Source organism: Lepisma saccharinum, chromosome 10, assembly GCF_977018435.1.
Source record: "Lepisma saccharinum chromosome 10, izLepSacc3.1, whole genome shotgun sequence".
Taxonomy (NCBI): domain Eukaryota; kingdom Metazoa; phylum Arthropoda; class Insecta; order Zygentoma; family Lepismatidae; genus Lepisma; species Lepisma saccharinum.
In genome coordinates, this window is record NC_139238.1 from 23,788,404 (window position 1) to 23,815,745 (window position 27,342).

At 36.2% G+C, this 27,342-nt stretch overlaps 1 protein-coding gene across 4 annotated transcripts in view; it reads left to right on the forward strand.

Annotated features, from left to right (window-relative positions):
- Nucleotides 1–27,342, forward strand: part of Pi3K68D (phosphatidylinositol-4-phosphate 3-kinase catalytic subunit Pi3K68D) — a 418,322-nt gene that overhangs the window by 79,915 nt on the left and 311,065 nt on the right. For 3 of the 4 annotated variants that reach the window (XM_083129651.1, XM_083129652.1, XM_083129653.1), the window contains 6 exons: nucleotides 2,296–3,560; nucleotides 9,316–9,339; nucleotides 11,808–11,916; nucleotides 14,386–14,529; nucleotides 16,444–16,673; nucleotides 26,013–26,112. In XM_083129651.1, the coding sequence (XP_082985777.1) occupies nucleotides 2,296–3,560; nucleotides 9,316–9,339; nucleotides 11,808–11,916; nucleotides 14,386–14,529; nucleotides 16,444–16,673; nucleotides 26,013–26,112 (1,872 nt within the window). The remainder of the gene's footprint in view (nucleotides 1–2,295; nucleotides 3,561–9,315; nucleotides 9,340–11,807; nucleotides 11,917–14,385; nucleotides 14,530–16,443; nucleotides 16,674–26,012; nucleotides 26,113–27,342) is intronic. The other variant, XM_083129654.1, reaches the window with a different exon arrangement.

Below are 27,342 nucleotides of genomic sequence, written 5' to 3' on the forward strand. Positions count from 1 at the left end.
ATTTTAATGCCACGAACATTTTGGCACTCTTTCAACAGCAGGGGAAAGTGACATTCACCTTACACTTAACCTCATGTTCGTTTCTTCCATCCATTAAAAGCGGAATATTTTCTTGGAAGATCATGATGAATTTACACTTTCGCTTCGTTATTTCATAATAGTAAATGTAAATATGACTTAATAATCAAAATTCTCACTATGCATTTCTGTATCGCATATATTTGACTCTAAAATGAACTGGCCGATCTCTGTGGCGGAGTGGTTAGCACACCGTGCCACAACGCCAGAGGTCCCGGGTTCGAATCCCACCCTGAGCATGAGTGTTCTTTGTGAGTGTCCCTTCATCAAAATTATTATATCATCGCTCATTCTCATCTTTACGATTAGCCAAAAGAGGCAGAAAACCATATCCATCAAAACCATATCAATCAATCAAAAATGAACTGCTCAGATTACATGTGTTTCAGAAGTCTCAGATTGCGAAGCAACGACTTAGAATAATACTAATGACCAGGGTTGTTAAAGGTCCAGGAAACCATAAATTCTATTGGGTTCCGCTACAGGACCGGAACCTTTATCTCGCACAATTTAAATTCGGTCCAAGTTGCATATTGTTTCATTTAAAAAAGGTTCCTGGACCGTATTTAAATTCATCCCGAAAAAAGGTTGTTCCTGGACCGTATTTAAATTCATCCGGAAAAAAGTTCCTGGACCGAATTGAAATACTTCACAGATAAAAAGGTCTTTACGGTCCAGAACCCATTTACGCGTGCTGATTTTCTCTCCGGGACCGGAATTGAATTATTTAAAATTCCTGGACCTTCAGAAACCCTGCTAATGACTAGGGAGTGTGCGGGACACAACTTTTTTTTTTTTGGTCGGGAAGGGAGAGAATCGCGATTTCCGGACCAAGCCGGGAAATTTTCGGGACGGGAAATGTTTAAAATTTTCCCGACGTTGTGGAAATCACGAATTATACGTCAGTCTTTTATTTATTTTTTTTTTTTTTACAATTTCCGAGAAGTGTCAAGACACTTATAACGCAGAAAACATCAAGAATTGACCACTTTTAAAAATAACCATATGAAAGTTCCTGACTGCTCGAAACCCTGAAAAGTCTGGAAATCATTCACCGAAGTCGGGATCGGGACCAGAGATGTCCAGCCTTGTGAGGTTCGGACTCGACCTCAGCCTCCACGACCATTGCGAGGCTGAGGCCGAGATGGAGTTCGGAGACTGAGGCAGGATGCCGACCTTCAACTCGGAGGCCGGGCCTTGCGGGGCCGAAGTTAAATGGCCGGGAAATTATTTTTACAGCTCTCGGTACCGGCTATTCTGGATTCTGCACACCCCCACTAATGACTTAGTCGGGAAAATGATCGTGTTAAACTCTCAGATGCTAGGTGAGCATTGCTCGAATACTTAACGTGCCCCAAGTGACATGCCTTAAATGATGATCGTTTCATGTGGAAGCATTCTCTAGGCAGGACATGTGCTATGGTCGATGCTAAACTCTTTCCAAAAAGGAGGACATTTACCGATTTCTAAAAAACCCACCCGGACAGACACCTGAAAAGGAGGACATGTCCGGATAAAAGAGGACGTCTGGTCACCCTAGCAAATTCCTATAATAACTAGACTGAGAGCTGATACCACTTCCCACCGATACAGATTCTTGAAAATTGTAACAGTTAAAAGTATTGATTAATATTTGTGTGCAAGAATTCCACTCCTATTATAAGCATACATTTGAAAGAGTTTTGCTTTAAAATAGTAATAAAAAAAATCAGACTTTAAAAATACCACAGTATTGGCTCAGCCTTAACAACAACATTTTAAACAATCTGCAAAATTACTTTTTGTTAAACAAAATTTTGAAGTAATCACTGAACTAGCATTTTTGCTGGTGTATATGACACACCGGCATAAAATACTTTTTCGTACACATTTTTGAGGAAAAATCTTTATCACTGAATTTATAATTAATTTACAGTATTTCAAATATAAAGTAATATGTATGTCTACTTTCAACAAATAACTTACCTAATCTAACTAGGAAAGAATACATTTTTAATCTTCTTCGTCACACACTCCAAGGAAATCGTCTAACTCAGAACAGACTTTCCAGAAATGAATGTAATCAAGAACTGAGTATCGACATGTAAGACATACCCTGTTTTTCAGACCTATTTTTAAAGAAGTGCATCTTATATGCCAACAAATATGGTAACTCAGAATGATGTAAAACTTTGGATTCATATTGGCTAAATTGACATATTGTTTCTTTCATTACAGAGAGGGTAACTCCAGACAGGAAGATGTTTGGGCAGACTGAACGACCGGAGAAGTTAGAACTCAAACCAAGGCCACGTCCAGGTTCATTCAAAACTGGAGGACCAAGAACAGGCCGGGATTCAATTACTATAGCTCCCCCTCCACCACCTTTGAAGAAAAATAGTTCAACTCCAATAGTGCCTAGTTCTGTAAATTCTGGCGGACCATCAAGTTCCGATTTGATATCATTTAACAGCCCTTCGCCTACCGAAAAATGCAAGACAAGGACCAGATTTACAGAGTTCTGTGCTTCTATACTCGGAAGTGATGACGGTAACATATCAGCTGATAGCTCCAATTGTAATACATTAAGTTTTCATAGTGCCGTTAGTCAAGAGCTTACAACAGTAAACAACAGGTTTCAAACGATGCCCAATCCTTCTTCAGTGGTTCCGTACGGATCCTGGTTTCAGAATTCTCCAAACACACCCCAAGCTGGAAATTTTACAAAACCTGTCCTGAATCCAAAGCTAGACTTGAGTGTTTCTAGAAGTTTAAGTCTGACGTCGTCACACGGTGTTTCTCCTATTACCACGCCACCTGTCGGTGTAGGCATGGTGTATAATACTGTCATACCTGCACTAGCTCACGAATCGCAAATACCTAGATCTTCCAGCCTGACTCTTGCACATGTATTTGACGTTCATAAAAACCTTTCAGCACCAAATCTGAGAAATCTGGAGCCTCCTGAATCATCAACCAGAGCTAACAGTGTTGGCAGTCTGGAATCTTCATCCTTGGAAGTATTGAAGGTTGTCGAAAAACGTAACAATAGCAATCTGATTGATTTAACACCATTCGATAACACTGAAGGTGAACAACAGACAGAAAAAACATCAGTTCGCGTTAGTGTTTTAGAAGCTTTTGACCCGCTTTTGAAATTCGACGATATGGAAACAAATGTTAAAACATTCTACGACTCAACTCCGCCTGAGCATAATCAGCATGTAAACAACGGTGAAACAGCTAGCGGTATACCGGATGAGAATCAGTCGGAATGTTCAAGTTTTTACGAGACTTACGATCCATTTGATTACATGTACTCAGTGTCTCAAACTGGCTCTCAGACTGATCCAGTTTATGCAGCAGTTGTAAAAGAATTTTCGCCAATAAAATCACCACCAGATGTGCCTGATAGACAATCATCGGAACCACCACCGCTACCCCCAAGACCATCTTCAGCATGGAGTACCATTGAAAGGAGAAAGTCTGGCGTTGACAGAAGGGTGAGTTTTCTCCTTTTTTGTATTTATTTTTATCTTAAGTTCTCAGTTGTATAGAGTTTAACCCTTTCCGGATGAGCGATAGAATTTCTGTCTATTAAGATGAAGATGGCTGATGGGCATAACCTGTCATTCACTGTGGGATATAATCGCACCATGTCTCTTGTGCACCAATGTTGTATCCACCTCTTGCAACAGTCTTTGTTGCTGAATTTTACTTGTACTCATGTCAAATTAAGTTGCGCTTTTGTTTATACTCTTGAAAATAGCATTTAATAATTTACACACACATTGTGGAAATTTCTTACAATGATTCCGCTTTGGATTTAGCACTTAGTGATAATTTTGATCCTAATTGAAAGTTTTTGTTATTTTCATGAATTAATTTTATATTTAGATAATGTGTAACTTACACCACATGCCAAAACATTGTTACAGAAAAAAATCATAAATGTGAAAAAGTTTACATAATATATATCTGTGGAGAGAGGAAGTGCTGTAGATTTTAGAAAAAAATGTTAAATAATAGCACACTTAACATATTTTCTGATTTTTTTAAAAAAAAAACATAAAAAAAAAAACAAGTCTCCTGGGGAAAACTCGATATTGTAAGTCTTGTCCGAAAAGGGTTAACAACAAGATGGAAACAAGTAGACCAAGTTTGATTTACATGTGTATATTGTTTTGCAAATTGCATTATATGACAATAGAAACTTCTTACGTCACATGCAAGCAAGATCTTTGTTAAACACCACACAGAACAAATAAATAGCATGATACTAGTGATGTATTTTGGCTGCTTGTTGCAGTGGTTCTCAACCTTTGTGAGACCACAGCCCAGTAAATTTATTTCTTACAAGTCGATGCCCTGGATCCAAAAAATTCACTCATAAATACTTTTCTGATCTTTGAAGTTTATATGGAAATGAATATGCACCCTTAATTAATGTTAATATATCAACTATGATCAGTGGCAGTGATAAGGGGGGTGAGGGGGTAGTTGCCCCCACTTTTTCCCACCACACTATGCTAAACCTTATATACCAAGGGAAAATAAACTCATTCCCCCCCCCCCCCCCCCAGGTTTGGCACCTTGCCCCTCCAGTTTTGGAACCGACTGACTATGGTATAATCATAGTTGAATTATGTATTGACTTGCGTCAAATATAAATTTATATTGAACTTAGTCTAGGGTGACCAGACACATACATTCAAAAAAGAGGACAGAGCAGAAGAAAAAGGAGGACAAAGTCATAAAAAAGAGGACACCCCAGAAAATGGCTGTACATTTGCCATTACTCATAATTTAATCAATATACAAAATCTTACCAACATTTTGCTCACAGATGCTTTTCAGAAGATCTCTTTCAAGAACTTCATCTTACCTTTAAGCAAAGAAAGCAATCTCCTAATCTGTTTTTTAACAAATTACAAAGAATATCTATAATTTGAAGCACAGAATTTTACTCCTTTTCTATTTTTTGGATATTAGTCTGAAATATCTCCACAAGTGAATGCAAATGTAACAAGTAAGATTCGCGTAACTTATTTCGAAAAGCCAAATTAAAATTTTAGGTAGCTTGGATTGGGTAGAGAAATATGATTTCAATGCCACGAACATTTCTAGCACTCTTTCAACAGCAGGGGAAAGTGGCAACCACCTTACACTTTAACCCATATTCGTTTCTTCCATCCTTTAAAACTGGATATTTTCTTTCGCTTCGTTATTTCATGAAAGTAAATATTACTTAATAATCAAAATTCTCACTACGCATTTCTGTATCGCGTATGTATAACTCGAAAAGAAACTGGCCGACCTCTGTGTTGGAGTGGTTAGCACACCGTGCCACAACACCAGAGGCCTCGGTTTCGAATCCCGGCCTGGGCATGTGTGTCCTTCATCAAAATCATTGTATCATCGCCCATACTCATCTTCGCAATTAGCCAAAAGTGAAAAAAAAATACGAAGTAAAATAAACCAAATCAATCAACCGAAAAAGAACTGCACAGACTACATGCGTTCCAGCAGTCTCAGCGCTTAATACTAATGACTGGGGTGCGGAAATTTGCCTTTTTTATTCCTTTGTAGTAAACCATAGGCTTTCATGTTTAAACTTTTAAGTTCGTTTCATGGAGTTTCTATTCTGAAAACACGTTTTTATAGTGCCTATAAATTCCTATTTTGATGGTTAGTGCCTATTTTGCTTAATCGTGCCAAAAAATTGATATTCTGCAATTTTTGCATACTCCAGCTTTTTTCTTACGTGCATTTGGCTTTCCCTATATTGAAAGATGTAAGTAAGGATTTGTTGATGTTGTACTGACTGAAATCTGGAATTCTCCAGATTTGATGGTCTGAATTGGAACATTGTTTTAAATATTTTTTTATTACAATGGTGCAAATTGTTTATTCATCATTTGTTCAAATTTGCAGTCGTTAGCACAAGCTCTTTTTGTGAGAATTACTTGAACAGACGATTCCCCGCAAATGTGAATTTCGATCAAAAGAGTATTATAGTATGTTAATCGCTAGCGCACTCTTATGTATAAACTGAAGTGCTAATACAGTATAACTGTGCATTGTAAGAAGAAAATTTAAATAAGTTCACATCCATTGCCTATTTTTATGTCTTTTTTTAATTTTAGGGTGCCTTTTTAGTGCCTATTTTCGTGCCTTTTCTTAGTTTATGGCAGTGACGTGCACTGAGGAGTAGCTAGTCTAGATGGATCAATCAATCTCACATTTCGAATTATATTCAAATCACAATATTTATTGTCTTGTTAAAGCCACAGTTCATATGCAACACTTTCTTTTCCACGCGCTTCTTGTCCATCGGTGTGATCCGCGGGCAAAGCTGGCTGGATACCCTAGCTTGCTCTTCTTACGCCTGACCAGTTTCCAGGTAGAAACGGCCGGCCCAAGGAAAAGGAAGATTTCTACCTCTACCTCTCTTGCCCCCTCGCCCCCGCTGCAATGGTTGAAAGCCCAGGCTTTCAGGTTCCCTAGTCTATCTCCTATAGGACAGATAGGGGATTGGTTTCTCATAGATTTTTTTGTAAATCCTCTAAAGAACAGGGTATAATTTTCTGCAGTACTTATGTTCTCTGAATTTACACAACCTTTTACACGTTTTACAATATGTATGTATAATATGGGATGTAGTTTTATTATTTATGAAATGGGAACTTGTTATGTGCAGACAATAATGTTATGCTTTTTCTTTTTTTTTCAAGTATGGAATATATAATGATTAAATTACAAACATGTGCTCGGGCTCTCTCTCACTCTCGTTTTAGTAGTGTTTTATTTAAATATACTACACTTGGCCTCTAACAGTCATAAATACGAATGTATTTATTTTGGCAAGAGAACGCACGTTCATATTGTTGTTGGTTTGGTTTATTTTACTTCGCTTTTCTGCCACATTGGTTATTGCGAAAATGAGGACGAGTGATGATATGATGAAATTGATGAAAGGACCTCATATGAACAATCCAGGCCGGGATTCGAACCCGTGATGAGCACACATTCTTGTTCCTATGTGCTGTACTCTGCAATGAATAATGAAATAATTTGGAATGAAAAATGTATCTCAGAACTCAAAGTCAAATGAATATTATTGAAGAAACTGCAAAAAAGTGTGTTTTGTTACCTGTTTTGTTTCTGTGCATAAAGTGGACTTAAAACACCAAATCAACCAACCGTGGAGGAGTGGTTATCACAGCACGGTAGGACACCAGGAGTTCCAGGTTCGAACCCCGACCTGGGGATGGGTGTTCTTTGTGTTTGTCCCGTCATTAATTTTATCGTATCATCTTCCCAATTAACCAAATGTGACAAAAAAGCGACGCTAAGTAACAAAAATGAAATCAAATCATTGATTGATTGCTTGATTTGGTTTATTTTACTTCGCCTTTCTCCCACTTTTCGCTAATCGCGAAGATGATACGATAAAATTGATGAAGGGACACACACAAAGAATACCCATGGCCAAGCAGAGATTCAAACCCAGGATCTCTGGCTTAGTGGTGAAATCAAATCGTCTTTTATTTTCGAATGTGTGTGGGGTTTACGTGTACTATTTTTTAGTACGCATTCATCATGTTGCAATCATTTCCTCTTATTGACATTCTTTTTTAGGAATACTGGGCCCTAAAGGGGGAGGGGTTTGACCACACCAACCCCAACCCCTTGAGCACGCCACTGACTGCTACCCCAAGGGTCGATGTCACCGCACGTCACTGGTTTATGGTGCTTTTTAAGTGCCTATTTTCATCATTTTGGCCTATTTGACTGCCTATTTCAGAGGTTTTTAGTGCCATAAATACGCGCCCTACTAATGACCCAGTCAGGAAAGTGATTGTATTGAGCTCCCAGATGCTAGGCGAGCATAGCTCGAATAAATGCGCACCAAATGAAGCATTCTGTATGCAGAACATTTGCTATGTCAATGCTATACTCTTTCCAAAAAAGGAGGACATTTACCGATTTCTAAAAAATCTGCCCGGATGCCGGACAGACACCTAAATAGGAGGACATGTCCGGATAAAAGAGGACGTCTGGTCACCCTAACTTAGTCGTCACACATATATTTTATCATTCACTAAAACTCACAAAGTTCATAATAATTTTTTTATTAATGCTTTTTTTGTTTGTAGAGGTTTATTAAATATAATAATTACCATCATTACCAATCAATTGTACACTGTCACTGGCATGAGTGTCTCGAGTGAGACTCATTCAAAGATTGCACCTGATATGCCCACAAAGTGCATTTGCCTCCTAATTACATTACATTATGTTTTTGTGAAGAAAAGTAATACAGAAATATTGGGAACACCCTAGGGAACAATGTAATTTATTTTCAAATAGTTGAAAAATCTAAGGAATAGATGTGGTGGGCCTGCAAGCTCCCCCCCTCTCAGTAAGCTAGGGTTAAAATTGTATTTGAACCACTATGCAATATGTGTCCACTGGGTTTAGCCAATATCTGTCTCTTGGCTGTTAGATCATGGAAATATTTTTAGCTAGTTGTAAAATTATGTCACTACAAACCTGTAACCTCATAACAGTAACTTCAACTGAAATAGGTTAGCTGTAATTGGTAAAAAGACAAAATTTCAGTTTTTTTTTTTTTTTTAAAAAACTGGCTTTTTATTTAAACAAAACTGCCCATTCAAAAAGCTAGTTTTTTTGCAACTCTATGATGAAGGGAGCGTGTGTTCTCCTGAAATGTGTTTATGTGCTTGTAAGAGCGTAAAGTAGTTCAATTTTTATCCTAAATGTAGTTATTGGAAATATTTTAATTTTATTCCGTTTAAAGAAATTCGTTTCCAGTCAAAGAAGTTTGGTGCAGAAATAAGAGTTCTGTCCATTAGATAATGTGAACAAGTTATCCCAATTCCAGAATGGCCTGGGAGATAAATTTTTAAATTATTTTTAGTTTATTCATGTTTTGGGAAATGAGAAGACATGGGAGTAAATAGATATAGTACTCACTTATCCATGCAACTGGTTTTTGTTAGTGTTCTGGTAATTTCAGTGGTGCATTTAGTGACAAATGATGATGAGAAAATTCTCATTTTATATTTTTAATATTGCTTCACCTTATTATATGTTCCTGGATTTACCCCCCCCCCCCCCCTGTTATACATTCATGGTCTCAACATAGGAAAACGTGAGTTATATTTATTTGAATGTAAGAATGTAATTTACTGACTATCGCTTGACTAATTGAATCTAATGTGTATTTTCAAGCTTCACTTGGATAAAGAGGATGAGGTAAGTGAAGCTTATGGCCTCCCACTAGCATCATTAATGTATGATTTAGTTCAAAATTTAGTATTTTAACTTAGATCAAAACAAGTTTTATATCACCTGCTTCCCGCAATAGTGTGTGCTTTGAAGAAGTGGGTCAGCTATGGTTATAGTATTGAGAAGGGACTAATTTTGGCTAAATTTAATGTTAAATACATATCTATCTAGTTTGAAAAAATACCAACAAATTTTGATATGTTGAACCTCAAGAGGCCCCATTGTTGTGCAAATTTAATATTTTTTTCCTCTGACCCCCATTTGGATTAGAGTATCAAACTTTCATTTTTTTTGTTGTTTTTTTTTTCAAAATTTTATTTTTTGGATGCTTAAAGACAGTGCTCGAAAAATTTTCTTCAAAGCTAGGTGCTAGCTCTGAAAATCAGGTGCCCAGAAAACACCTACTAGCAATTGTGCATACTACAGTATGTTTCAAAAGTCGCACAATTCAAACTTTGAAAATGTATATTATGAAAATCGTAAGAGATATTTACACCGGGTTTTCTGTACTAAACTAATCCTGTAGGCTATCACTGGGTTCATAAATTTATGTTAGCATTTATCTAAATAAAGGCAATTACATTATTTAAAAAAAAAACATTGTTAATTTACTGAAGACATCTGAGAACTAATTTTTAACAATAAATTCCAACTCTTAAACAATTTGTGGGATCATTTGTTGGTGTTTGGTTGTAAAACAGTTGCTTTGTGAGATAGCTACAGCAGAAGCAGGGAGGGCATTTTTATTGGAAAACATCTTGCACATGAGTGTAAGAATGAGTAGTAAAATACTCTTCAGCAATGCACACGTACTGCTCCAATGAATGCTGAATGAATTAAAACAAACAAACACAGTAGCAGCGAAAGTGAGGGAAGATAATTCAATATAAACAGGGGCAGCCTAGGATTCTGTCAAAGAGTCCAATTTCAGCACAAAATCTTTATTTACGATTTTTCACGTAAATGTATAGCCAATACTTAAAGACACTTGTTTGCGACTGTTGGCAATCTTTCGACCTGCTAGTGTTGCCATATACAGATATGTGTCCCAAAAATGGCACTTTTCGCTCAACCATAAAATCGCCAGTCAAAAATTCATCAAATGTTGCACATGACCAATATTGGTTGCAAATGACAGACTGACATGGCATCAGTCATCAAATGTCTGATTATGACCCTTCGATAATTTCTTACATATTTTTCTTACTCAGAAGTTCATTTCTGGAAACATTTGAATGGTGCTTTCCGTCAGTTATTAATTTATATATTTTTCTGTATGGAGTGAACTGATAATTTTAAGCATTGAAAAATATCTCAATGGATGAGGCTTTCTAATGCAGAAAACCCGGTGTAAATATCTCTTATGATTTTCATGATATACCACATTTCCAAAGTTTGGGTTGTGCTGTGCGACTTTTGAAACACACTATAAGATGCTGATCATCACGGTATTCAAAACATCGCTACATTATTTGAGAAAGCAGGAAATGGGGTGTTGGGGGACAAAGGGTAAGAAATTGTTACAGACTTTATGGAATGCTCACAATGTTGATAAAAAAAAACATCATTTGCTAACTTACGCTGTACTGCAATTTGAACTTAGAACCATCAAAATATCGTACATATAACAGCAGAAGATCACAGTTGGCAGACTGAAATTTTTAGTCGCCATGGCGACCAGGATTTTAAGAGCCCTGCTTATAGAGAAAATAGAGGCCCAGGCACCTCATATATTTAACAATTTGCAGTTTTACCAGGCACTGCACAGTAAGCATAAGAAATATGTTCAAGATCTTTTGCCCTGTTCATGGTTATTTTGTGCCCAAAATATCTGAAATTATGAAAGAAATTTTTTTGGATACAATATGGTATAGCATGGAAACTACCAATCTGAGGGCAAAAATTGTAATAAACAAAGAGAAAGAGCATTTATTTCTAAAGAAAATTGTTTTGAATCATTATATTTGGAATAACAAAACAGAAAGGTCTGAAAATACAAAAATCATTACATGTAACTAACTGAAAATGGCAGTCGGATTCAAACTCAAGCCTAAAAAACATTTTCAATGTTGGTTTATGGAAATAAGTGGTTAAATTATTATTTTTTTAAAAAAATGGTGAAGCAACAATTTAAAATTAGTTGAAATGTTATGGAATGACCCTACAAATAAAATTATCTGTAAACACAGTGATGCTCCATGTACTTGTCATTCATATTATATACTCCATTGGAGTTGAAATAGGGAGCAAGTACAGTGAACTTCATATTGTGTTGAAACAAATGCAGATTTCTTATACATTTTTTGGTGTTTCTTCTTTCAGTCACTGCCTGTAATATGAGAGAATGTACTATTTATATTTAATAGTAGAAAAGTGTATTTTCCAAGGTGCAAGAAAGTATTTTAATAAATTTTGTTTTACTTGTTTTTTTCCAGAGAAAGCAAAAATCTAGACTGTATGAGAACATACAAGTTGTAAAACGAAAAGCAATATTAGTCAATTCAGATATTGAAGCATTTCATCAGATGGTAAAAAAATTGAGAGGTAAGATAAAATTGTTCGTATATTTATCTATATCTATCTATGCATGCACACACGCATGTATATTCACAAATATTTATCCTGATTCCAGTAGACAAGTAATATAAAATTTACCAACAGTGAACCCACCCAATGAGTACATTATTTCTGAAGCTGAATGGGTAATCAAATCCCTAATAAATGTAGCAGATCTCCATGGCAATGTGGTTAGTACAGCACACTGCTATGCCAGCGGTCCTCGATTAGAACCCCAGTCTTGGCATGGATGTACTTTGTGAATTCATCAATTTCATCTGGTCATCGCTCTGTCTCATCTTCAGGATTGGCCTCCCCGATAATGCAGTGGTAGTGTCGTTGCCTTGTAATCGAGGGGTCCCAGGTTTGATACCCGGTGGAGGCCATAGTGGTTCGGTTCCCACTTGAAACTGTAGGTTCAGTCCCGATTATCCTTACTGTCCACAAAGTGGACTTGAAACACCAACTCAATCAATTAATCATCTTCGGGATTGGCCAATACTGATAGAGAACCAATTAATGTGCCCCATTTCATTGTCATACTGCAACAGACACTATGAAAATACAGGGTGTCCCAATGGTCTCCATACACAGTGAACTTCACTTCAAAGTAGAAATGTCACATAATGCAGTGACCTTCAAAAGCCAGGCACAGATCAGTGGGTTCTTGCCTGTGAATGTGTCAGGTTGATGAGCTCCTCACCATTCAATGACATTTTGGTGTTTCATCTGCAAAGTAAGAACATTTTCCCATGTATGGATACTTTTGGGACACCCTGTAGATCATATCATGGCAGACACTAATTTCTGTAGCTACTTGATCATGCATAACCTTTCAGTAATGCTTCATTGTGCAACCAGCTTTTTCAGTCACTACAAGAACCACTACTGCTTGAACCTGCACAAGTGCATTAGTCAGTGAATTCACAACTTTCAACTTAATTTAATAATTTGCTGAGAGATAAGTATTCATAGTCATATTGAACTGTTATTCACGCATTAGTCTCATTAAGGCTTCAGAAGTCATTTTGGTGACGGAGCATGCTAAGTGCTCTTCTTACCTCTCCACTCAAGGTCCTCGGTTAGAGTCCTAGCATGGGTATGGATATTCCTTGCGAGTGTCCCTTCATCAGTGTCATCCAATTATCACTAATCCCCATCATCACAGTCAACCAGAAGTGGCAGAAAAGGACATACAATAATAAAAATACAAATTACGTATATTAACATTCAGAAAACATACCACGGATCCTCATTCATATAAGTTTGGAGTGGAGCCACAACCTTTAAACTAATATAATAATGTGTTACAGCTCATGTACAGCATGGAGGATGATTTAAGACAGCTGATACAGTGTCCTATAGTTTTAGTGTTCAGTGAAGATTTTCATATGATTCTTGTATATACTGTATATTTCCTATATAGTTTGTAGGTATAGATTGATATGAATTTGTTTGCTCCTACTGCAAAGGGTACAGATATAATATTAACCAAAAACTGATATTGTACTGTTCTGATATAAAATTGTAAATGTTACATGAAGAACACAAATGGTTTATTAACCTCCTTAATTGATGTTTGAAACCAGGTGATTGCAATGTATTTTCTTCTATAAAAAGAGTGTGTATTTATCCCTTTGTTACAAAAGCCAGACTCAAGATTTATGGGTTTATACATATTCTTAAAACTAATAGAAAATTAACAAAATTTTGCACTAATTTTGAATCTCTTTATAGATACATCATATTGGTAAAATGTTTGTAGTTTTAACCCTGTGTTGGTCACGCACGGTCTCTAGTTCTGGGTGTGTGGTTTTAATGTCTCAATTTATCATTGATTTTTTTGTCAACACCATCCCTCTGTCTAGCTGAGTTTCTAACCTTCCTCTTTTACACCACGATTTTGTTTTCAGTGTTAGTCAGATCCTTGAGCCGCTCGTGAGGTTTGTTGAAGACCCTTGCTGTCTTGAGTCCATGCGCAACTATAGGTGTACCTAGTTTTTACTCAGAATCCGGTCTGCCATTCTGTGCCCGTCTTACAGAGAGTGGCTTTTTATAGTTTTATAGAATTTTCAATTTTTATAGTTTTATAGAATTTCAATTTTTATAGTTTTATAGAATCTCAATTGTTGCAAGAAATGATCTAATCATAATACTTGAGGGTTTGGCGTTTTAGACTATTTTTTAGACATATTTTAAGAAACCGGTCTCTGGCATCAATCACAACCATCAACGTATCTTTTCTCACGCGACCCACAAAGGGTTAATGACACACCAATATTCTTATATTGGCTGATACCAATCTAGTACTGACCCCTCCCCAATAGTTTGCAAAGGAATTAAGTAATAAAATTGACTTCCAAATTATCAAAATTCATTCCATTAGTATATTTTTACCCTCAAGCCCTTCAAAATATATTATATTTTTCTAACATTTGCATAATCTTTTCATTTTAGCTGATCATCCATACAGTGACCAGTACACAAATGTTGGATTGGTTATTAGCCCTACAATAGAAAGCACATACATTGAAGGAACAAGTATCAAGCTAGTCGTCTATTCCAAGGACTACGAGAATCCTGTTACCTTCACATGTGATGGTAAGATGTTATTATTTCTTTGTATTTGTTTAATTGAACTGCCACTGTAACAAATAGTAAAATCAATTTTATAAAATATTAGTGACTTAGTAATGAAGGCAGGGACGTATCCAGAAAGGAGGGGGGGGGAGTTCCAGCCAGGGTGCCATCCTCCAAGGCCAATGACATGTCCTCCTCTATAATAATACATTGATAGTTATCTTGTTTATTATTATTATTATTATTATTGTGTTTTGTTATTCGAATCGCAATTTCAGAATTGAATGTCTGTTGACACATTTTAAGCAGTATGAAATATTTCACTGAACACCTCATTTGAAATTTCACAAAGTCCCTGAAGCAGTTCTGTGATGTCTCTTGGCTAAGAAAGAGCAGAGTCTAAATTGTGATGAGGGCTCTAAATACAGTAATACTTTTCTCAGATAAAGAGTACAATTAAGAAAGTTCCCTTTTCAACTGTGGCTAGAAGATCACTTGCTTGGGATGGTTCACTTGGACCGCTCTGCTTAACTGACAAGGTTGAAGAAATTTGACAAAAATATGAAGTGAATCATGTTTTTCTAGAAGTTGAGTTTCACACATTGACAATAGTTTTTTTCAATGTCTGGTACATAATGCAATGTATTTGTTTTTAGTATTTCATTTAGTGGATGTTATTTTCAGAATCTACAAAAAAAAAATAAAGGAATTGGGGGAGGGGGGCTCCAGACCCCTGGATACGCCCTTGAATGGAGAATAAAACACATTGTTCTCAATGTTTTATGATTAGTGTTTACATTTTTATTTTAATGATAGTATAGGTTTTTGCAGGTATGTTTATTCAGTATGTGATCAGTAGAGGCATGCATATTTATTTTTTGACAAAAACACGAAAAATGAAATAACACACTGTAAAAATGCGAAATACAATATTAAACATGAAATTTAGAGTTTATTTACTGATGTGACACTCTGATGTCTGATTTATTCTGTGAGTTATGCAAATCAAGATAAATTGATTCTGCTGTAAATATTTGAGAAGCAAAAATTGACTCTCTTTACAAAAATAAACCGATAAATACATAAATGTGCTATTAGAATGTTTCTTTTGTGTAATACGTGTGGTTTTAAAATTAAATATAGGGTTTTATTCACAATTTTAACACCGATATGCCATTTTTATACTGTTTTTTATACCGAAATGTGCTCGGTTTTATGTGCTGTGTTTTATTCATCATAAATATGTGTCTAGTGATCACGTTATTGTATTTAGGTCTATTTATAATTTAATATAATTTATTATTTGTGATATTTATCAGAGCTGAGCTGCCAGTGTGATTCACACCTATACAAATGCTTGAAAATTGTACCAATTAAAAATTTTTCACAATATTGTTACTATGTAAGTATTTGTTTTATACCATAACATGCATATTTTACACGGTGAACTAGCAGCTATGGTCAAGTGCATTAGTCTGTGCATAGCAACTATTATGCACCTTGTTTATGTGTAACTTTATGTATGATTTTATGTGTTAAAATGTAAATCCACTTTATCAGTTAAAATATATTATTTATGAAGTTCCACTCTTGACATATGTATTTATATTTATGTCACTAAGATTAAGACATAAGAGAATTCCATTGCTAGGTGCATTAACTTACCTGAATTTTGTTTTAAGAATTAAATCAGAAAATTGAAATAGCAGCCATTTAAAGAGTTTTTTTCCTCCAAAATCAAAACTTTCAATTATGGGTAATTTTCAGGATTATTAGATTCCATGAAAGTGTCACATCAAATTTTTGTGTTCGCAGCGAAAAGCACAAAATCCAGAAAAGTATCAGCCCATATATTTTACCCGGTATTTTCCAATACCAATACCACAGTTATCAGCTGATGCCAATGCATGTTGTAACCCTTTATTCCTTTTTCAGTGGATTCAACAGTTGAACTCGTGGTGGAGCATGTTGTTTGCGAGCTGGAAGGTGACATAAAGGGAGATGTGAATGACTACGTGCTGAAAGTCTTCGGTTTGGCCGAATATTTTAGTTTCCACTCGAGCCTTTCAGATTACGAGTATGTTCATCAATGTATTAAGTTGGAGCAAGACGTTGTCTTAACCATCATGCATATTGATCAACTGAAACGCCCCTTGGGAAGAACTGTAAGTAATATTTAATCCACTTTTCATAGAGAACCATATGCATGTCTAAATGATTAAAGAAAATCCCAACAGCTCTCATGTTCTTTGTACTGAGGTTAGTGACAATGGTCTATCTAGCACACCCATTTCGACTTAAGGAATTCTCCAGCTACAAAACCAAGTGCATCCCCTTTGAGCCAAGACAGCACGTAAGTCTGCATTCTGCATTCTTCCACATTGCTCACATTAGTCAAAGAGTGGCATGTGCCTATTCAAGATTTTCTTCAGTTTTTTTTGGACTTATCCTTTTTTCAGGACCCTTTCAGACAAAATAGGCATTGGCCATTCGGAAAGCTGCACGTGTGTCAGGCATAATTCTTGGAATTTCAAGTTCCTGGCATTCGGGCAGGTATATTTCGGCATCAGGAAACGCGAGAGAGTCTTTTTGTTTGCATCCATTGTCAATAGATGGCATTTGCTGAAAGTATATATCGAAAGCGACGTCATGCTGACGTCTGTCGCCTGACATAGATAGAATCATTACACTCGTAAGTGTAACTTTTCTCCTTTTTGTTTTAATTTTTTTCTGTTCAGAGGACATATTGGTGTCGTGAGGCTAGGGGTGGAAAATCAACTTCTCTTGAGGGATGGGAAAGCAGGTGATCTTTTCTTTAGTTCGTTAGGTTTTAGTCATCAGAGAGCATTGTCGGCATTTATTCTTACGTTAATGGACTATTTATTGTTAGTTGGGGAGGAGTGATCGACTGATCATTTAAAGATATGTAAAGTTACGATTGGGTGAGAAACTCTACAGTACGGCTTTTGGTGCAACATAATTTTTTTTCGCACCAAATATTGTTTTACATCACTCAAAATACTGTTAAAACAATATTGAGTTTTATTTTGATTGGGGAAAAATTGAGGAATCTTTATAAATACATGCCCTATAAATAGAAGAGCGAAATGTGTTTGGGAATGACACATAAATGTAGCAAGTGTCTACGAGGGGAAAAAATATCCGCAGTTGCTGGTAACACAATATACTTTTACATCATTATCCTCTGTCGTTTTCACGGCGACAATAGATTCTTAAGTACACACATATATTATTAACACATCATATACTCTGCATTTCATTGTGTGAAAAATCTAATCACGTTCATATTCCTGTGATTATCCATTACATCTTTTGCGGCATTCTAGGCTGTAGATCAAGTTTCGTTAAGCCCCTGTGTATAAAGTTGTATTTAAAACATGCACTATATTTAAAAGTATTTATGGCCAAACTGAAGCCTATGTGATGTTACAAAATTTACCAAGTGTTTTGTTACTTAATCTCAATCTCTAAATCGTGATTTAGACATGGATTAGAAAATATAAGAAGAATATGGAATGCTTACTCGCAGCCACAGGCTGAACTTTGCAATGAATAAAGAATTTCTAATTCTAACAGTATTTTCAGAATTATACTCATATACACGCAGTGGCGTTTTTCATTTTGGAGAGGGGTGGGGTTCAAAATTCGGCCTCCCATATGTATATGTATATATATATATATGTGTGTGTGTGTGTGCGTGTATATATACACACCACACACTACTTACTTCACAGATACCTATACTTAGGTATAATGTGAAGACATGGTAAATATTCCATTTTAGAACAGCACACACACATTTGCATAAATAATTTTTATTTCTTTGTTTGGTTGTTTTAAAAATGGATTTTAAGGCCAGATAACAATTCCGAAATATATAAAGTTCTGGATCTTGTTCTGGCCTCATTTTGATTTGAACGGAATGGAAAATGAGGAGTTTGAAATATGAAAATTGCAAACAAAGATACATCTATTCATTTCAATGCAGGGTGAGTAGGATTCCCCCCTCCCTTATCTTCAGCTATCCCAACCAGGAATAATCATCTCCCACCCACTGGACATAGAAACCATACTATTACACATATCATACTTACATAGTTCCACTCTAGTTCAGTTTATTTTAATTTTAAAGTCCCATAGCTACATATAAAAATATTTTTAAACAATTTATGGCAGATGTGCACATCCAATGCCAATACATGCGTGTGTTTCAGGGTGACATGTCAATTCTTCATTTATGTGAAAAGGTGAACTTTAATGTAAGCAAAAGCATGTGCGCATCACAATTAAAGATTTTCGCATGTACAATGAAAATACAAAACACATTCCCACCTCGCCAGTCCCCGTGGTGGAGTGGTTAGCATAGAGTGCTACTTTGCCAGATGTCCTGGGTTCATATCCATGCCTGGGCATGGGTGTTATTTGTGAGTGTCCCTTCATCAATTTCATCATGTCATCACTCATTCTCATATTTGCGATTAGCCAAAAGTGGCAGAAATGGGAAGTAAAATAAACCAAATCAATTAATGAAACATTCCCATCTCACTCAAAGACCTTGTGAATCTAATCCAAAATCTACCAATATCTACAGCTCAATGTGCAAGCAGGTTGGTTCAATGACATATAACCTATCCTTAACTGATTAGAGAAATCATTTAGAAGGTTTAACCTACTTTTCCTTTCCTTATACCCCTTAAAGAAGTTTCGAAGAACACAGGTCAATGAACTAACTAGTAGGAAGCACAATGTTTACGGTAGTTTGAATTTCTGTGGTAAGGAAAATAATACTTATATGTTCTAAGCAATAGAAATTTTTTTTTTTGAGTGAATTGAAAATAGGTTCTTTTAACAGTAGCATCTTGCACCTGCCAAATTATCTAAGGGGGTGCAGGTGATACAATTGGATTTTTAGGGAGGTACAGTACCCTCTTCAAAAATTTTGGGGGGTACAATGTAGTGGCAACCTTTCCCACAGTGATCCTGAATTGGCAACCTTCACCACACTGATCCTGAATTGGCAACCTTTGCCACACTGATCCTGAATTGGCAACCTTTGCCACAATTATCCTGAATTGGCAACCTTTTCCACAATGATCCTGAATTGGCAACCTTTGCCACAGCGATCCTGAATGGTAACGTGCACACAGGGGAGGGGGAGAGAATCAGAATTTCTCTCTCTTTGTGTGTTTGTGGGTATGTTGTAGACACTAAAATGAAAATATTGGCAGTCTGTTTAATTAATAGTATAATTTGTATTATCAGTTTGCAAAGAAATACACTAAATATTTCTTGCTCGCTCCGTACACAGTGCAAAAATGTGAGTCACATCATATCTGTATTCATTACACCAGTCTGCATGGGTTTGGATGTCTCGCAGACGACTGTATTCTCTGAATAATTTCAGCATGCTGATTCCAAAAATGAAATACATTTATACCTATGACATCTAGTTTTTTCAGAAAACCATAATATATTAAAGTACCTTAATTTCACAGTAAAATGTGTAATTTCATCATTACCCCAATAGATGGCTTTGTTTAGATAGTGGTAAAATATTGATTTTCTACAATACAAATCCTCCAATTTCGAACTGTAAATGCACATAGAATAGTAAGCATTTAATCCACCATCTACCTTCACAAGATACATTGGCATGGAAATTGTATGGACTTTGATTATATAAGTTTTATTTTCAAAATCCCTCATAAAAATTTCCTTCACAATATGTCCAAAATTCAGTGTTATAACATGGTGGGTTGATTGAAATTTGTGATGTGTAGAAAAATTCTGACATGACGAGAAGACATTTATGTCATTTCTGTGATTAGCCTACAAAATACTAACGGAATCACCTATTGGTTTGTAAACAACTGAAATTTCACAAGTGTTGCATTCTGTGATCGGCCTCCCCAATGGCGCAGGGGTAGCATTGTCGCTTTGAAATCAAGGGGCCCCAAGTTTGATGCCCAGTGGAGGCACGTAGTGTTACAGATTCCAGTTTAAACTCTAGGTCCAATCTTGATTAACCTTACTGTGCATAAAGTGGATTTAAAACACCAACTCAATCAATCAATCCAAAAGCATTCTGTAATTAGCGTTATGGAATGGCGAATATGAGAATTTTGATTGTGAAATTGTGAAAATTCCTGACGTGATTGGGGAAAAAAGATGTCATGTGCGTGATCAGCATTCAAACTACTTTCAGAATCACATTGATTTGAAAACAACCGAAATTTCCCTTGCATAAATTTATTTTGTTGCTTTAAGTAAGAAATTCAATGTAATGGCGAAAACAAGAATTTTGATAGTGAAATTGTGAAAAATCCTGACGTGATGGTGAAAAATATATGTTATTTCCGTGATCAGCATTTAAAATACTTCAGAATCACCAGTGGTACTTTATAAGAGGGGGCAGGGGGAGAGCGCCAAGGTGAAAAGGGCACCGAACGAGCGAAAATAATTGTAAAGAGTGAATGTCGCAGGACACTATGAATTGAAAGTGTAGTGAAAGTGTTTGAATAATATGTATTATCCGTTTTGCAAGGACATAAATCTAAAAATTTTCTTCCTCTCTCCACATACAGTGCAACAATTTACTCAAGAATCTCATTAAATCTGTAATCATTATTACTTGAAATCAGTTCTTATTAAGTGCCATGTTATCAACTGTCTGAATATGCAAAATTGTAGACTTAACTCATCATAACACATTGTAAATTACTAAAAAGAAATTAAATAAATAGGACTGAATGCATGTTAGGAGCATTTTATCAAATTGTGATTTGATGTTACTAGGTCTTCTTTGCTGCAGTTATGAAAAACCTATTATAGAGCAACAAAAGGCACTTAAGACTAAAATGAATGTATTTTTTTTCTATCGATGCAGGTCAGTTATATACAGTACATGCAAATTTTAAAGGGAAGTGTAAGTTAAGAAATATAACACTTTTCTCAAACATGGGTGCAAAATTTTATTTTTGGTCCGGTCACAGAGATCTCAGAGAAGGAATCCAAATATATATGACATTTTCACTACAACTATCCTCTCAGATAAAGATGTTTTTCAAAAGTTAGAAATATATTTCAGGTAATTATGTATGGGTGCGTTCACTGATTCTTCAGCGGTTACGTGGGATCGCGTTGTGAATGCTGTCGGACTCAGCTGATAGATCTAGAGGTTTCGCTTTATTGTCCCCCTACAGTCTCCCTTATCAACTTCTCAGCCATAGCGTGGAAGGAAATAAGGGATGTTATGCATCGACCGACTCGCTTCTCGATCAGCAGTCCAGCGCAGACGTCAGGCATTAGGTTCATGTTATTTTCTGTTGCCCGTGAAGTCCACAGTCTTTCGGTTCTGTGGCGATGTAGGCTGTCTGGGCACTGGTGACTGGACTGAAAATGATTCCGGATACTAGGTTTCCCATTGATAAACCATCACTTTGCTGATAAATTTTGCCATCAAATATGAAGTAATTGTAATTTGCACATATACGAGGGGGTATCAAAAAGTTCATGCAATCTCCTGGAAGGAAACAAACTAGAAACCCCCTCGGATATGTGTATTGTACAATGGTCCTTCTAGGTTAAGCACACAAATTTTTGTCTGTTTTGGATGTTTATTGCTATCCTTGTTGAGGCATGGAGCGTCATCAAATTCCTGCATCTCCAGGGGAAAGCAGCGAAGCGAATTTACGATGAGATGAAAGCAGTGTACGGGGAGGAAAGCCCATCCCATGAGATTGTTTCCAAGTGGAAACGGAACTTCCAAACCGGTCACATGGTAATTTCTGATGCCCCTAGGACAGGGAGACCGTCCTTCACAAATGATGCCACATTGATGGAGAAAGTGGAGATGATAATGAAAGACAGGAGGATCACCATTGAAAGTGTGATGTCTGTAATCGGTGTTAGTTATGGGTCCATCTGGAATATCATCCATCACCAGCTGCACCTACATAAAGTGTCGGCACGGTGGGTGCCAATATTGCTCACCCCTTTCCAGAAGAGGACTAGAGAGGAAGCAGCACTAGAGATGTTAGGCCACTTTGAGCTGGATGAAGAGGATTTTTTCATCAGACTGGTTACAATGGACGAAAGCTGGATCTACCTTTATGACCCAGAAACAAAGGAGATGAGTAAGCAGTGGAAACATAGCTCCTCACCGCCCCCTCAAAAAGGCAAGAGTGCAAAGTCAGCCGCTAAGGTGATGCTGTCCGTTTTCTGGGACTGTGAGGGAGTCATCGTGACGGACTACCCGCCACAGACTCACACAATCACAAGTGACTATTATTGTGATCTCCTAGCTCGGTTACGTTTTGAATTGAAGGTGAAAAGGCGAGGAATGCTCACAAAAGGAGTGCTGCTATTGGCAGACAACGCACCAGCCCATTCTGCTCATGCATCCATTTCGAAAACAGTTCAATAAGGATACAAAATTTTGCCCCACCCTCCATATTCCCCAGACCTGGCACCGAGTGACTTCTTCCTCTTTCCGGAAATGAAGCGTCCACTCAAAGGATGCCACTTGACACGAGGGATGGTGTAATTTCTGAGGTGGAACAGTGGATTCAGGCCCAAAATGCAGTGTTCTATAAAAACGACTTGCACAAGGTGAAAGACCGCTGGCACAAATGTGTCACCAAGCATGGTGACTATGTGGAGAAGGACTAATACCACCATAATTTTGTACTTGTCCAAAGTTGTTTCCTTCCAGGTGATTGCACAAACTTTTTGATACCCCCTCGTATAGTAAACAATTGCACCACTACTCTCAGCTGGTGCCAAAGTACAATGTTGCTAAGTTTTCGAATTCGGGACTTACAATTATTTTGGGGCGTAAGAAGTTGCAAAGAGTATATTTAATGATTACAAAATGAGAAAATCTGTACTGTATGTAGAAACCACAGAAATATATAATATATTAAGTTGTTCATGTTCAAAGGATTATGTAGGACAAACAATAAGGAAAATGTCAATAAGATGGCACGAACATGATTTGGATATTATAAATTTAAACCCAAGAATAGGTTTGTCAGCTCACATCATCGAGGAGAAGCATATGATTAAAAGGAGAAGGGTTTTTAAAGAGAATGATGGGAAACATAGATTTGAATGTCTGGGAAGCTTCATTCATTGCAGAAGAACACTGGAATAGATTAAATAATGAAAACTGTAACATAGATCCACTATGGAGTTTTCTTAATGGTGTAGACAGATCACGGTCTTTAAAATTTAATGTAATGGAAAACATAAAGAATCTCTGTAAAAGCAATGATGATTTTGAATTGCCTGATGATATTTGGGTTTTATAATTTTTAAAGATTGTAAAATATAATAAAGCAGACTGCTTGTTTCACAGTTAAGTTGCTACATTACAACAATGTAACATTAACAAGATCCATTGTATAACTGATTCTTTTTTGTTGAAAATTTTTAACCATTGTTGTAACTGTATCTTGAATCATAATAAAAATAAATGAGGGTGACTACTTACACTTGAATTTTTGGCTCCGGGAATTATGCATGAATTTTTCTCCTTAAACTTTTATTAATCCAAATCCAATTGAACTTATTCATATTTATATATACTCTGAGGCAGGTATTTAACAGTTTAGCTTTTATTTTAATCAAAGAAGGGAAAGAAATCTACATGGAAAATAACAGAATTCTCTCAAGTTTTTATTTTGTTGGGGTTCTTTGCAGAAGAATATATCTGACAGACGGAAGTTTACTGAAAGATAAGATACGATCTTGAATTTGATCATGTAAAATTGATTTAAAAATTCTTGCATAATTAACAATTTTTCGTAGATTAGTTTATACGTAACATTTGTGACTTGTGTTTTTAGATGTATTTAGAGTCTATGCATCTGAAATTTAAAATGTAAACACCGCACCTTAAATGAAATACACATACCGATTAATTGAATTGAATCAGAATTTTTGATTTATTGATTGACTGATTGATTTCATTTAGTTACCTCACTTTTTTGTGCCACTTTTGGCTAATAGCTAATATGAGGATGAGTGATGATACGATACAATGAAATTGATGAAGGGACACTAACAAACACCCATGCCCAGGCTGTGATTTGAACCTGGGACCCTTAATCAAAATTTTCTGTACATTGGAATCACAAAGACCCTTTATATTGTTAACATACAATAGTTGTGTGTGTGCGGGGAGGGGGGGGCACACCCCACACCCCTTATACGCCTTCATGGCATGGTGCTATGCACAGGGGAGCACACTACCTTTTTTTACCTAGAGTATCCACCCTGTAAAAACTGTGTGCTTGTAACAACCGTATATTACAAGAAAAATAACATTAGAACAATAGATGAATTCCAACCGATACATCATAAATATGGGGGAAACTGCCTGATACAATGTGCTTTCATACATTTTTAAATATGTTTTCTGTATTCTCGGGGTTTTACATAGTTATAATATGATTTTGCAAGGTAAAGGGAAATTAGCACATTGCAGTGCTAATTTATGAATTCAAATTTTGTGATCGTAATAGCTTTCATGTGTCAGGCAGGGGACTTGTATTTTTCTTAGCATAGTTGCAGTAGTAGAAACTGTATTTAATATGTGGTGGTATTTTTATCTGTATACCTACTCATTATTTGCAAGAATTTTCTGAATGCGGTGGAACCTCAGTTTTTTTTGGTTTTCCAGGAGACCAACATGGAAAACTTAAAATTCTGGAGAATGTAATATCCAAGAAACATTTATAACATGTTATATTGGGACAAGAGGATGATATGTATAATGTAGGAATATGTAAAATCGGGGTTTCACTGTATCTACAAGCTTTTATTGATAGCCTGAATTAGAGCTGAGCATATAGCCATACCGATGCCAGTACTGTTACCGATTGCCACCAATACCTGTACCGATGCGTGAAAATTGTAATAATTAAAAGTTGTTTAAATTATTGATTAATATTAGTTTGTATTATGCACATCAATTTACCAATAGTTTTGCTTTAAAATATTCAAGAATTACATCATAATATTAAAATACATATTATGTAAACACAAGATACAGTTTTTCACACAAAACTGGTCCAAAATAAAAATAAACTTCTAATTTTGTGTAACTTCCAGGATAATTATACTGCGAAAGTGACGTGTGGTATTTTCTGGAGCCTGCTAAAGACCAAAACACCGGAAAAGTGTTGGCTAGTGTAAATTAGAAGCTCACCCCATGTCAGGAGTTTAAGTACCTTCTTATGAATAGTGCCTTGTAATCGAGGGGTCTCGGATTCGATACCCATTGAATTCACGTAGTTGTTCATATCCCACTTTAAACTGTAGGTCCTGTCCCAATTAGCCTTACTGTGCATCAAGTGGACTTAAAATAGAAGAAAATATAAAAAGTCATCATTATTTCTTACAAAGTGATTTTAACTGTTTGTTCCATGATTATGAATGTAAAAGCTTTCGAGTTGGTTTAATGCAGATGTTTTTTCCAGTTGCAGGATGATAACAATGACAATACTTTGTCCATAGAAGACCTTCTGCCAAATGAACCAATCCTGCCAATTAGTTATGATTCACTTTTGATATTATTGGGTATGTATCTTGATGTTAGTTTATGCAAGATTACATAGGCTTTACTAGCATGTTTTTTTTTTCCATGCCACATAATTTGTCCTACCTTTTATAAATTAAAAAATAATCATACAGTGAATTTTTTTTATGCAAGGATTGAACATTACATACAAGAACATAAAAATCATAAGTGTGAATGTTGTTTTGCATTTTATTGAGGTCAATACAGACAAAGAAGTGTAATTTTTAATTTATGTTGCCGACTACATGTTGTATGCTTTGTATCTGGGACTGTACTTTCTATGCTTCAAGATACATGCTGACTGGAAATATTGTTCATACCTTTTGTTATATACAGGGTGGCACACGAAAGGTTTCCCCTTTTGTTCTTGGATAAAAACTGTATTATAATGAAGCTTTCACAAAAAAGGTTATGCTTTGGAAAAATGTACTACTGTAATACATGCTCAAAAGGACCACCATTGTTATTGTTAACTTCAGTTAAGCTAACACCAATGTTACCAATTACCCTACGGCACACACTTCAAGCTTCGCTAACTTTTTCATGAATCACTCGTGGATTCTCAGTTGCCCAAAAGTGCACATTTTGTTTCTTAACCACACCATCCAAATGAAAGTGTGCCTCATTAGAAAACCAAATGGTGTTCAGTATGGCAGTGTTATCCTCAGTCCAATGAACAAAGGCCATTCTCTTCTGTTTGTGTTCATTGGTGATTTTTTGCACCACGGTAATCTTGTACACATACATATGGAGATCATTTTTAAGAATTTGTTGAACAATGCATCTTGATATCCCTAGTTGTGTTGCTGCTTTTCTAGTCGATTTGCCGGGACTCCTCTTCTTCATAGCGACTCGAACAGCTTTTATAATTTTCAGGCGAACACACAGGTTTGGGACCATCATGCTTCGATTCCAATACTGTTCCTTCAATTCAAAACTTTTCATGCAGTTTGTGTAACTTTTTTCTAGGGGGGGGGGGGGAGGGAGCACCAAGTATCGAAATGTGCATGAAAATGCCTTTGAGTCACAACATTGATTTTTGTTTCAGCTAAAAATAGCACAGTTGCTGATAGCTGTTGAGTTGTAAGAGTTTCTTTGTCTGCCAAGTTGTCTATTCTAGTCCCCCCTAGCGGCAAGCATCATGAATTACGCTTCAAATTTCATCACGCGACTTTTCCAATGACTACTGCAACTGCTTTTGACCCACATGACGTGATTCCTCATCTCAG